The 13,151-nt window shown below is 40.5% G+C and overlaps 2 protein-coding genes across 12 annotated transcripts in view; both read left to right on the top strand.

The window, feature by feature from the left end:
• The window catches only part of LOC106597144 (interferon-induced very large GTPase 1), a 31,705-nt gene extending 19,455 nt beyond the window's left edge, over positions 1-12,250 (top strand). For all 3 annotated transcript variants that reach the window (XM_045716362.1, XM_045716363.1, XM_045716364.1), the window contains one exon: positions 7,115-12,250. In XM_045716362.1, the coding sequence (XP_045572318.1) occupies positions 7,115-11,790 (4,676 nt within the window). In that variant the 3' untranslated portion in view covers positions 11,791-12,250. The remainder of the gene's footprint in view (positions 1-7,114) is intronic.
• The window catches only part of LOC106591609 (prostaglandin reductase 1), a 123,073-nt gene that overhangs the window by 72,696 nt on the left and 37,226 nt on the right, over positions 1-13,151 (top strand). The gene's annotated exons all lie outside the window — the stretch shown is intronic.

Genomic DNA, 13,151 nt, shown 5'->3' with positions numbered 1-13,151 from the left:
GATCTTCGATCAGGTTCAAGTCCGGGCTCTGGCTGGGCCACTCAAGGACATTCAGAGACTTGTCCCAAAGCCATTCCTGCATTGTTTTGGCTGTGTGCTTAGGGTCGTTGTCCTGTTGGAAGGTGAACCTTTGCCCCAGTCTGAGGTTCTGAGCACTCTGGAGCAAGTTCTCATCGAGGATCTCTCTGTCCTTTGCTCCATTCATCTTTCCCTCGATCCTGACTAGTCTCCCAGTTCCTGCCGTTGAAAAAAATCTGTGCCTCGACACAATCCTGTCTCGGAGCTCTACGGACAATTCCTTCAACCTCATGGCTCGGTTTTTGTTCTGACATCCAATGTCAACTGTGGGACCTTATATAGATAGGTGTGTGCCTTTCCAAATCATGTCCAATCAATTGAATTTACGACAGGGGGACTCCAATCAAGTTGTAGAAACATCTCAAAGGATGATCAATGGAAACAGGATGGACCTGAGCTCAATTTCGAGTCTCATAGCAAAGGGTCTGAATACTTCTCTAAATAAGGTATTTCTGTTATTTATTTTTAATACATTTGCCAATATTTTAAAAAACCCTGTTTTCGTCTAGTTATTCTGGGATATTGTTTGTAGATTGATGAGGAAAAAACATATTTATTCATTTTTTGATCAAGGCTGTGGGAAATGTAAAGTGGTCTGAATACTTTCCGAATGTACTGTACATGTCCATTGGGGTGGAGCCAGAGTAAAGACTGAGGGGATGGGGGGGAATAACCATAGGGTGAGTAGCATGACCATTGAGAGGGTGTGGGGACCAAGTGAAATAAAAAACAATAACAATTATATTTTTTAAAGTGTGTGTGGGGGGGGGGGGGGCGGGGCGGTATCTGAATAGTGGTGATGGTTTGAGGGTGGAAACTATTGTCCAGTCTTTCAGTTTTTGCCATGATGCTCCTGTACTGAGTGATTGAAGCGGGGAAAACAGGGCATGGCTTTGGTGGAGGTCCCTGATGATCTTCTTGGCCTTTCTGTGACACCTGGTATTGTAGGTGTCCTGTAGGGCAGGCAGTGTGCACCCAATGGTGCGTCCGGCAGCACTTGTCACCCTCTGAAGCGCCTTGCGGACCGGAGTTGTGATGATGCCCAGCAGTATGCTGTCAATAGTTCTCCTATAGAACACTGTGTCACTATGTCTAGCTGTGGCAGAAACTAGAGCACTATGTCTAGTTATGGCAGAAACCAGACCACTATGTTTAGCTATGGCAGAAACCAGACCACTATGTCTAGTTATGGCAGAAACCAGAGCACTATCTCTAGCTATGGCAGAAACCAGACCACTATGTCTAGCTGTGGCAGAAAGCAGACCACTATGTCTAGTTATGGCAGAAACCAGACCACTATGTCTAGCTATGGCAGAAAGCAGACCACTATGTCTAGCTATGGCAGAAACCATACGACTATGTCTAGCTATGGCAGAAACCAGACCACTATGTCTAGCTATAGCAGAAACCAGACCACTATGTCTAGCTATGGCAGAAACCAGACCACTATGTCTAGCTATGGCAGAAACCAGACCACTATGTCTAGCTATGGCAGAAACCAGACCACTATGTCTAGCTGTGGCAGAAACCAGACCACTATGTCTAGCTGTGGCAGAAACCAGACCACTACGTCTATCTATGGCAGAAACCAGACCACTATGTCTAGCTATGGCAGAAACCAGACCACTACATCTATCTATGGCAGAAACCAGACCACTATGTCTAGCTATGTCAGAAACTAGACCACTTTGTCTAGCTATGTCAGAAACCAGACCACTACGTCTAGCTATGGCAGAAAGCAGACCACTATGTCTAGCTATGGCAGAAACCATACGACTATGTCTAGCTATGGCAGAAACCAGACCACTATGTCTAGCTATGGCAGAAACCAGACCACTATGTCTAGCTGTGGCAGAAACCAGACCACTATGTCTAGCTATGGCAGAAACCAGACCACTACGTCTATCTATGGCAGAAACCAGACCACTATGTCTAGCTATGGCAGAAACCAGACCACTACATCTATCTATGGCAGAAACCAGACCACTACGTCTAGCTATGGCAGAAACCAGACCACTATGTCTAGCTATGACAGAAACCAGACCACTATGTCTAGCTATGGCAGAAACCAGACCACTATGTCTAGCTGTGGCAGAAACCAGACCACTATGTCTAGCTATGGCAGAAACCAGACCACTACGTCTATCTATGGCAGAAACCAGACCACTATGTCTAGCTATGGCAGAAACCAGACCACTACATCTATCTATGGCAGAAACCAGACCACTACGTCTAGCTATGGCAGAAACCAGACCACTATGTCTAGCTATGTGAGAAACCAGACCACTATGTCTAGCTGTGGCAGAAACCAGACCACTATGTCTAGTTATGGCAGAAACCAGACCACTATGTCTAGCTGTGGCAGAAACCAGACCACTATGTCTAGCTATGGCAGAAACCAGACCACTACGTCTAGCTATGGCAGAAACCAGACCACTATGTCTAGCTATGTGAGAAACCAGACCACTATGTCTAGCTGTGGCAGAAACCAGACCACTATGTCTAGTTATGGCAGATAATAATGATCTGGAGCTGTTTTTCATGGTTCGGGCTAGGGAAATATTAAAGCTACGGCATACAATGACATTGTAGACGATTCTATGCTTCCAACTTTGTGGCAACAGTTTGGGGAAGGCCCTTTCCTGTTTCAGCATGACAACATGCTCAAAAGTGAGGTCCACATGAAATTATTTGTCGAGATTGGAGTGGAAGAACTTGACTGGCCTGCACAGAGCCCTGACCTCAACCCCATCAAACACCTTTGGGATGAATTGGAACGCCGACTGTGAGCCAGGCCTAATCTCCCAACATCATTGCCCGAACTCACTAATGCTCTTGTCGCTTACATGAGTGGAAAGCATTCCCAGAAGAGTGGAGGCTGATATAGCAGCAAAGGGGGGACCAACTCCATATTAATGCCCAGGAGTTTGGAATGAGATGTTTGTTGAGCAGGTGTCAACATACTTTTGGTCATTCAGTGTATTTTATATATTTCTCAAATGATGCACTACTGGGTACCCTCGCTTGAGGCAAGATGATCTGTCAGCTTGGTATATGGGAATATTCTACTTACAGTATCTACTGTACTTCCAATCCTTTTTATGACTGGTAGCAGGGGACCTTCATACGAGTCTTGTGAGGCCTGTGGGTGTCATAGAGCAAAACAACTGACATGTACGTGTTCGGGAGAGTCTCACCTTTCCAGAGAGGGCTCATTAGTGTGTAGCGCAAACAGACAGAAGTTGGCAGAGTGGCTGTACCAACTTCAGACGAGTCCCAACGTGCAGCTTAAACTGACAGATTTGTATTGGGATTTTTTTTATGGTTTTAATAATCGACCTTAGGGGGTTAAAGATTCTTAGCCCCACCCATCTCTTTAAGGATTCACGTGAGGCCATGTGCTCAACAGAGTGAGTAAGGTAGTGTAGTAAACAACCAAAGATTAAGACTAAAAGTGGTGAAAGTAGTAGTAAAAAGTAGTATATTTTTACTAGTCCTTGGTCTATATCCTAATCTGACTTTGGTGCAGGCCATGTTGTTCTTCACATTACCATCTCTGGTAAACACATACTATATACAATATGTTTGTCACATGCACAGGATACAGAAGGTGTAAATGGTACAGTGAAATGGTTACTTGAATATTTGCATATGAAAAATAGTAAGTGTCAAGATAAAAAATATTGTATATTTGATCTTATACTGAACAAAAATATAAACGCAACATGTAAAGTGTTGGTCCCATTTTTCATGAATTGAAATAAAAGATCACAGAAATGTGTGGCGCTGAGAAGTTTTTCTGTAATAAAGCCCTTTCATGGGGGAAAACTCATTCTGATTGGCTGTGCCTGGTTCTATGCTATAACCCCCCCCCCCCCTCAGCAACATCTAGCTAAGTGGATGGTTCACTATTGTCTAGACATGTACACATGCTCATGAAATACCATAGATGGCAGTAATCACCCTCAGGCACAGCTGGCTAACTTGATGGGTCATGTAATCATCTGGAATCTTTTGTTTAGACATGTGGCTATCTAGCTTCCTAGCTAGACAATGAGCCATAATCCCAACCCATACTACTAGCAATACAAACTGATTGTCATAGCTGTAGTATGAATCTGCAGGTAGCTAAAGCTAACCAACTACATTAAATGTTAGCTAGATAGCTAACATTAGGCTATAACTAACAGTGAAAATTGATTTCTGGGATACAAATAATATTACTAAACAGATCATACACCTAATGTTATCTAGTGAGCCAGCAAGCTAACATTTGCTAGCTAACAGTACTGTACGCTTTAACTTGCAAGGAAAACGACTTTCAGAAAAAATGTGAAATGTATAATATCTGAAAATGAAAATTACTCTTACATGGATGAACGCTTCACGGCAGACTGGAAACCCTTTAACTCTGTTTTGTTTGTCGCTACAGCTTGTTTGGCCTGCATTGTGTCAAATCACTCTGACCGTGTACAGGAAGTAGTCAATCATAACTTTTTCCCACTGACCTTTGCCGATAGTGCCTGCTTTTGCAGTTTTCCATGGCTGACATATCTTTCAAAAAAAGTAGCAAGGATTACGTACACATACTGAGCAGCTCATGTTATAGACAGAATACATGGCAGACCAATCCAAACTCATCTCAAGGCATTTCCAGCTCGTCTATTATCTCAGCCTATCATGGCTAGCGGGAAGGTTCCATTTTTTTCCGTGGCTAAACCAACTAGGCTCGTAATTTAACAATTTTATTCATATTTATAGTCTGACAGATTTCCAGTGCCTTAATAAGTTTGTTATTAAGGCACATGTAAGTTCACATGTTGCTGAAGCAATTTCTGCCAAAAAACTAAATTCAAATGCATCTCCTGTGAAGTACTGACGTGCGACATATGCATAGCTTCGTGAAACGGGTCACAAACCAGCTAGCAACAGTAGCATAGGGCTGATGTGAGTTCCTCCCTTCTAAACTATGCTGTGGTATTTTGCTCCAGACTGTCAAAATTAGTTTAATTTAAGAAGTGCAGCATGTCATTCATTTTCCATATCCAAATAGCACTTTTGGGTAGTGCTCAGAGCATGTCATTCAGAGAGAAGCATTTACTTTTCAACTGGAAGCAATGAGCCCAATCGGTCCTCCATGACAACATCACAAACAACAGAGTATGCTAATTAGGGCTTCATTTTTTTGGGTTATGCTCAGGTTAAACAGTCTGGCTAATCTATATTTCCATTTTTCGATGTCCTATTCATGAAAATCAAGGGGTATGAAATTAATTGGAACCACTGGAAATCTGTCAGACTGTAAAAAACTTTTTTTTAATATAGCCTAATCGTATCATCTGTAGTAGAAAGCAATGGCTTAGAAAAAGTCTACATAACCAACCCATAAAGTAAAATGAAACATCCGTTTATGGCCAGCTACAGTATGTAAACACATTGATTTATTGATTTATTCTACAATAGATGTGGTTCAATTTGTAACATTCATTTTTGTCTTCTTCTAACGGTTCTTAAGCAAGTTGACATTTATTGGGATGAGTCTTGTCATTAGGGTTAGCAGTGTGGTTAAATTTATGGTTAAGATTTAAAATCAGATTTTATGACTTGGGGGCTGTGCCAGCTTCTCATCTGCGCCGCTTAAGGGGAAAGTAATCTTAACGTAACGGAAAGTAATCAGACTACATTACTGAGTTTGGGTAATCAAAAAGTTACATTACTGATTACAATTTTTTGACAGGTATCTAGTAACTGTAACAGATTACATTTAGAAAGTAACCTACCCAAACCTGGATCTTACACCATTGATATCCTTTGTCTCCGCTTATGGAATGCCCTCTTCAATTCAAACTGGTTTTCATTGTATTTTAAGTCCATAGACTTAAATGGCCATTGTAAAATGTTCATTTTGTGGCCAATTAAGCATTTATTTATGGATTTTGATGTGTACTTGTGGTTATTGTATTGCTGGAAGATCCTTGTGGTTAGTGTCCGCCCTGTGATTGGTAGGTTGGGAGTTTGACACCCGGCCGAGTCATACCAAACACTGTAAAACTGGGACTAAATGAGTCTCTGCTTGGCACTCAGCTTTAAGGAGATATATTGTGGTTAAGGCTCTGGGATAGACTAGCTTCCTGTCCAGGGCGTGTAAACTACTTGTACATCAAGCTGCATCATGCTACAGATACAGGACCTGTTATTGTACCTTTATTCCATGTTGTAATGTATAGAGATACTGATATATCTCTAGAAACAGGACATGTTATTGTACCTTTATTCCATGCTGTAATGTATAGAGATCCTGATATAGCTCTAGAAAAAGGACATGTTATTGTACCTTTATTCCATGCTGTAATATACAGAGATACTGATATAGCTCTAGATACAGGACATGTTATTGTACCTTTATTCCATGCTGTAATATACAGAGATACTGATATAGCTCTAGATACAGGACATGTTATTGTACCTTTATTCCATGCTGTAATGTATAGAGATACTGATATAGTTCTAGAAACAGGACATGTTATTGTACCTTTATTCAATGCTGTAATGTATAGAGATACTGATATAGTTCTAGAAACAGGACATGTTATTGTACCTTTATTCCATGCTGTAATGTATAGAGATACTGATATAGTTCTAGAAACAGGACATGTTATTGTACCTTTATTCCATACTGTAATGTATAGAGCTACTGATATAAATCTATCGCAATAAACACAACTGACAATTTCTCTTTTGAATGGAGATTTCATTGGTGTTGCAGTAAAATGGCTGCTTCCAAATTTAACCGATGAAATTAGAAGACCATATCTGATCTCATAATAACTCCCTTGGATGTCAATGGATTCAGAGCTCTTACTGTATCTGAATTCACATGCTTGCTTCCATTTCTGTGAGTCACTGTATCAGTGGCCTGGTTTCTGCTTGCTTTAACTTCATCCAAAGTACAGTGTAAAACACCTGTTAGGGTGCTTTTCTGCTACACGTTCAAGAGGATTTGTATTCATGGCTATCTTTTCATTTCTATTTACAGGATCCTGTCTCAGGGAGCTGTTGTCAATGACTGGACTAGAAGATCATTATGAAAACAAGCTGACGTTAAGTACTGCCCTTGAGATAAATGACAATACTACATCAGATGAACCTCTTACCACTATGCAGTCACTTCCAGGTGCCTTCCTTAAGAAATTAATGATGGCAAATGTGAATGCAAGGAGTGTGAAATGTATGTCCACTGACCAGGAGGTTTCCAATTATGGTGTAGACAACCTGTACACTGACACTGATTCCAGCAATGTCATTAATCCACTGGACCTGATAACTGCCCTGTTTCTGTGCTCAGACGGTTTCCTGCAGCAGGAGACGGTCCAGAAAATGTCAATGTGTCAGTTTGCTGTTCCTCTTCTGCTGCCCAACTGTGACACAAAACAAAGCACATTGATGCTGTGGGCCTTGAGGGACATAGTGAGGAAGTTTAGACCCTCTTCCCAAACGGCCACAAATGCTTTTGTGGAGGACAGAATTGTTGTCTCTGATATTCCTATAGTGTCCTTTGTTAGGCTAGGAGAGAGCAGCTTATCCAAGTCTCAGATTTTGAACAAGTTGCTTAGTAACCCTCAACAGTACCATGACACATTTGTTCATCATGATATGGAATGTGGCGATGTCCCTCGTCAAATCTCAGACGGACTGGTTGAAATCAGCTGGTACTTTCCATCTGGGAACAGAAACATAGACATGTTCACAGAGCCTGTGGCAGTGGCCAATCTCAGAGGAGACATCAAGTCCTTTGAAACACAGTTCTCCTTTCTGTGTCAAACATCAGCTGCAGTTTACATTTTCATTGATGATTTTGAGGCAGATTTCAAAGTTTTGGAAGGCAAAATCACAAAAGCAGAGTTATTTCTGGTTGTCAACTCTCAGAAAAAAACATTCAGTGTGGACACATTGACGAAAATGATCACAAACTGCCGTATCAACCCAACAAATGTGATTGTGAAGAAGAAGCAGAATGATGCAGAATTTGTCAAAACCCTGCAGTCATCTGTGGGTGACGTCATGGAAAAAATAAAAAATAGATTGACAATTGAAAACATGGTTGATGTGGCTCATCAGTTTGGGATTCTGGTTGATGAAGACAGTGATGAGTGTCAGAGTGCCAGGAAGACGGCAGATGAAATCACCAGGAACATCAAAGATACAATTCAATTCAAAGACAAACAGCTACCCTTACAGGGGCAAATCTGGAAAGAGCTTTCCCAGTTAGAAAAAGAGAGGTGTAGACTGAGAAATGCAGGGGATCAAGACATTGAACACTACAAGAGCTCTCTGAATAAAAAGGAGGCAGAGCTGAGAAAGAAGCAAAATAAATGTGACATGTCAGATGCAATGGCAAGCTTCATTTACGGAATGTCAAGATCAGGACCTGAGCGATCCTATTTCCTCAAATGGATGCGGATAAATCTGGACAATCTGTCACGCCAGAACCTGTCTGCTTTGCGGGACCGGTACAAAGATCTTTGCCAAAATTCTCCTGAGAAAAAAGACGAAATTAAAGATTTGGATAAGCAATTATCTGACTGTTCCTTGGGTCTTGAACACTTCCTGCGTGAGTTGGGCCAGTTATATGAAGCTGCCTGCTCCCTCCCTGAGGACAGTCCTCAAAGGCAACAGATGGAGCATCTCCCTGGATTGTGTGCTCAGATGCTGTTGGATGGTTTCCCCATTGAGCTTGTGGATGGAGATGCATCAAATATCCCTCTGAAATGGATATCAGCTGTTCTGACTCAGCTTCATACTCTTGTGGAATCCAACAGCAAGATCCGGGTGGTCACAGTTTTAGGGGTCCAAAGCACAGGGAAGTCCACGCTCCTCAACACCATGTTTGGGGTCCAGTTTGCTGTCAGCAGTGGAAGATGCACCAGAGGGGCCTTCATGCTACTGATTAAAGTCAATAAAGAACTCAAGGAGGAGCTGAAATGTGACTTCATCATGATCATTGACACAGAGGGGTTGAAATCACCAGAGTTGGCTCAACTAGATGATAGCCATGAACATGACAATGAACTGGCAACACTGGTGATAGGACTCAGTGATGTCACTATCATCAACATCGCCATGGAGAACTCCACAGAGATGAAAGACATTCTGCAGATTGTTGTTCATGCTTTTATCAGGATGAAGGAAGTGGGGAAGAAGCCAATATGTCATTTTGTACACCAGAATGTGTCAGACATGTCTGCTCATGACAACAACATGAGGGACAGGAAGAAGTTGTTGGAACAGTTGAATGAAATGACCCTGGCAGCAGCCAGAATGGAGAAGAAGGAGAATATCACCAAGTTCACTGATGTGATGGAGTATGATCCAGACACAAGCAGCTGCTACATCCCAGGACTCTGGCATGGGACTCCCCCTATGGCTCCAGTAAATGCTGGCTACAGTGAGGCTGTGTACAGCTTCAAGAAGACCTTGATGAAAGATTTCAGAAATTGCCAGAGTAATGACGACATGACACATTTCCTGAAGTGGACACAAAGCTTGTGGGAGTCTGTTAAATTTGAGAAATTCATCTTCAGTTTCAGGAACAGCTTGGTTGCAGATGCATACTCCAGATTATGCTCTGAGTACAATGGTTGGGAATGGACCTTCCAGAAGGAGATGTATAAATGGATGGTGAGTGCTGAAACTAAAATGTCCAATATTGTCATGACAGATCAACATCCCCAGAGGTCCATAAGAGATGTGCTACAAGACTTAATGATAGAAGCATCTGGGAAACTATCATTGGAAGAAAAGGAAATCCAAGACAATCTAGTAAAATACTTTGAAAAAGAAGATGGCCATGTCAATCTGGTGGAAAAATACAAGGAGGACTTTGTGAATAGTGCTAAAACACTGAGACGAGAGACAGAAAACACAGTTAGGAACAAACTGCAAGGAGCTGTTGAAATCAAAGAGGGAATGACAGAACTGAACAACATCAAGAGCTCTCAGGCAAGTACAATGGAAAAGAAGGTTCTGACTCTGTTACAGAATTGTAGAAAGAAAGAATCTGTTCTATCAGATGAGGAACTCAGTGAAGAGTTTGAAAACATGTGGAAGAAAACTCTTTCTGATATACACTTCAAAGGACTCCCAAGAAGAGATGTGGCTCAAGGTGCCTTCTTTATGTTAAGTGGAAATCTATCAACAAGGGGTGGGCACGTCAATAAGATGTTGGTTGGAAACAACCTGGTGGAATGTGGTAAAAAAGAATTTGTTGTGAAAACTGGGGGTTTAAGGAAGCAATTTGGGGACTTAGTTAAGCAATTTGGTTTCAACTATTTCAGTGATAAACTACAAGAGTTTTGTGACAACATCATAACACAGTGTCAGTTGTTTATAACACAGAAGGTGGGAAACAAAACAGATTACCATGATACTTACATCAAAGAGCTGCTGAACAATATTGATGAAACATTGCAACAAAACAAGAATGTTAAAATCAGTGAGGAATGTGAGGTAACTCTGAAGCTACACATCTGTGGCAGAGCAGCCATAGAGTTTCAGAAGATGCATGATGATTTCATTGAAGTTAATGACCCAAGGAAGTGTCTGGAACAGTCTAAGAACAAGTACCTTACTGAGTTTATAGACTTATTTCACAACCAAGATCAGTGCCAGAAGAAAGCTGAGGAGTTCTCAAAGCTCTTACAGCCAGCTGTACAGGACTATGTGACCAAAATGATTGGTCCTGATGTAGTTGATGAAATGAAGACAGGTAAAGGGTCACAGGATTACAGCACAAAATGGGCTTTCCAGTTCTCCATTTTGAAACAACTCCTGACAGATGGAAAATATGATAAATATAAAAGCTACATAAACCATTATGAAAAGTTTGTGAAGGACTGGCTGTTTGACCAGATTGTCCAACATCTGTCAAAGAACCGTAGTCTGGAGAAATTGGAGAAGAAACATCTTTCAGAGATAGTCAAGATGATCACTGACGCAATCTCTAACATCAGGAAAACAACTGGCATAAAACATGTAAATGATGTCAAGACATTCATTCAGAACATCTGCAGTGCCCTTAAAGATAAGCTGGTTCTCAAGGATGCTCTGGATTCCATCTTGATTCTGAACACTGCAGACACAAAACAGTTTGCTGACTACCTCACAGAGTTTGTGAGAGAAATGGAGCAGTCACTAGCAGTTACGTACGACAAGGGAAGTGATATCAAAGATAGACTCAAATCTCTGCCATTCAAGCCACAGGACACGATGTTCACCAATCTGTTTGGCTGTGGAGAGCAATGTCCTTTCTGCGGTGTACCCTGTGATGCAGGGGGAAAGGAGCATGACAAACACTTTTCATCAATTCATCGTCCAAAAGGTCTAAATAGTGTAATGTTCAAACCTACAAAGAAGTTAGTAACTAACATATGTTCATCTGATGTGAATAGTAATTTATTATTCATCCACCCCCTGGTGACGGGAGAGGATGGTCATCCCTACAAGGACTACCAGAAATATTACCCTTACTGGATCATACCTGGAGATTCCAGCATTAAGGCTTCAGACTACTGGAAGTATGTGATGGCCACATTCAATGAGAAAATCGCTAAAGACAGAGACTCAACACTTCCTGCTGATATCCCAGAAGACTGGAAGGCATTAACAACTGATGATGCAATGAAGAGCTTGAAAGAGTCTTTCAACATGAAATAAAGTGGATTACTACTGTATATAATGACTCCTGTTAACCAACATGTTAACATATAACTGAATATTAGAAGACTTGACAACCAGAAATAACTCTCATGACGTGGATATATCACAGAATCAAAATATATGGAGGTAGTTGCCCAGACAAGAGTTGTTGAAATAATGTGCACATCCGGAAATACACAACTGGATCACAGAAAGTCATATTTACAAATACATTCATAAACTATATAACCTTTTAGCAATTTACAGATCTGGGTTTTCATCCTAATGTAAGTTTTATTGTGAAAAAAATGCATTTCTTGTTTCAAATAGAGGTATTACACATTCATTATACTTTCAATAATTTACTTAATCAAAAATTAATACTAAGAAGATTTAAAACATGTTTTATTGGGCCACACCTTAATAGTGATTTGTTCAATGACGTGGCCGGTTCTGAAGGTATTTCCCAATGTTCAAAGTCAATCTTGATCAATATGCCTGGATGATGATTTTCTTGTTGTTGTTGATGATGATGATTTTCTTGTTGTTGTTGTTGATGATGATGATGATGATTTTCTTGTTGTTGTTGTTGATGATGATGATGATGATGATTTTCTTCCTGTTGTTGATGATGATGATTTTCTTCTTGTGTTGATGATGATGATGATTTTCTTGTTGTGTTGATGATGATGATGATTTTCTTCCTGTTGTTGATGATGATGATTTTCTTCTTGTTGTTGTTGATGATGATGATGATGATTTTCTTCCTGTTGTTGATGATGATGATTTTCTTGTTGTGTTGATGATGATGATGATTTTCTTGTTGTGTTGATGATGATGATTTTCTTCTTGTGTTGATGATGATGATGATTTTCTTCCTGTTGTTGATGATGATGATTTTCTTCTTGTGTTGATGATGATGATGATTTTCTTCTTGTTGATGATGATGATTTTCTTCTTGTTGATGATGATGATTTTCTTCTTGTGTTGATGATGATGATGATTTTCTTCCTGTTGTTGATGATGATGATTTTCTTGTTGTGTTGATGATGATGATTTTCTTGTTGTGTTGATGATGATGATTTTCTTCTTGTTGATGATGATGATTTTCTTCTTGTTGATGATGATGATTTTCTTCTTGTTGATGATGATGATGATTTTCTTCCTGTTGTTGATGATGATGATGATTTTCTTCCTGTTGTTGATGATGATGATGATTTTCTTCCTGTTGTTGATGATGATGATGATTTTCTTCCTGTTGTTGATGATGATGATTTTCTTCCTGTTGTTGATGATCATGATGATTTTCTTCCTGTTGTTGATGATCATGATGATTTTCTTCCTGTTGTTGATGATCATGATGATTTTCTTCCTGTTGT

The sequence above is a fragment of the Salmo salar genome, chromosome ssa04 (genome assembly GCF_905237065.1).
Source record: "Salmo salar chromosome ssa04, Ssal_v3.1, whole genome shotgun sequence".
Lineage (NCBI taxonomy): Eukaryota > Metazoa > Chordata > Actinopteri > Salmoniformes > Salmonidae > Salmo > Salmo salar.
Note: the sequence above shows the minus strand (reverse complement) of the source record. Positions and strands in the feature narration are given on the sequence as shown.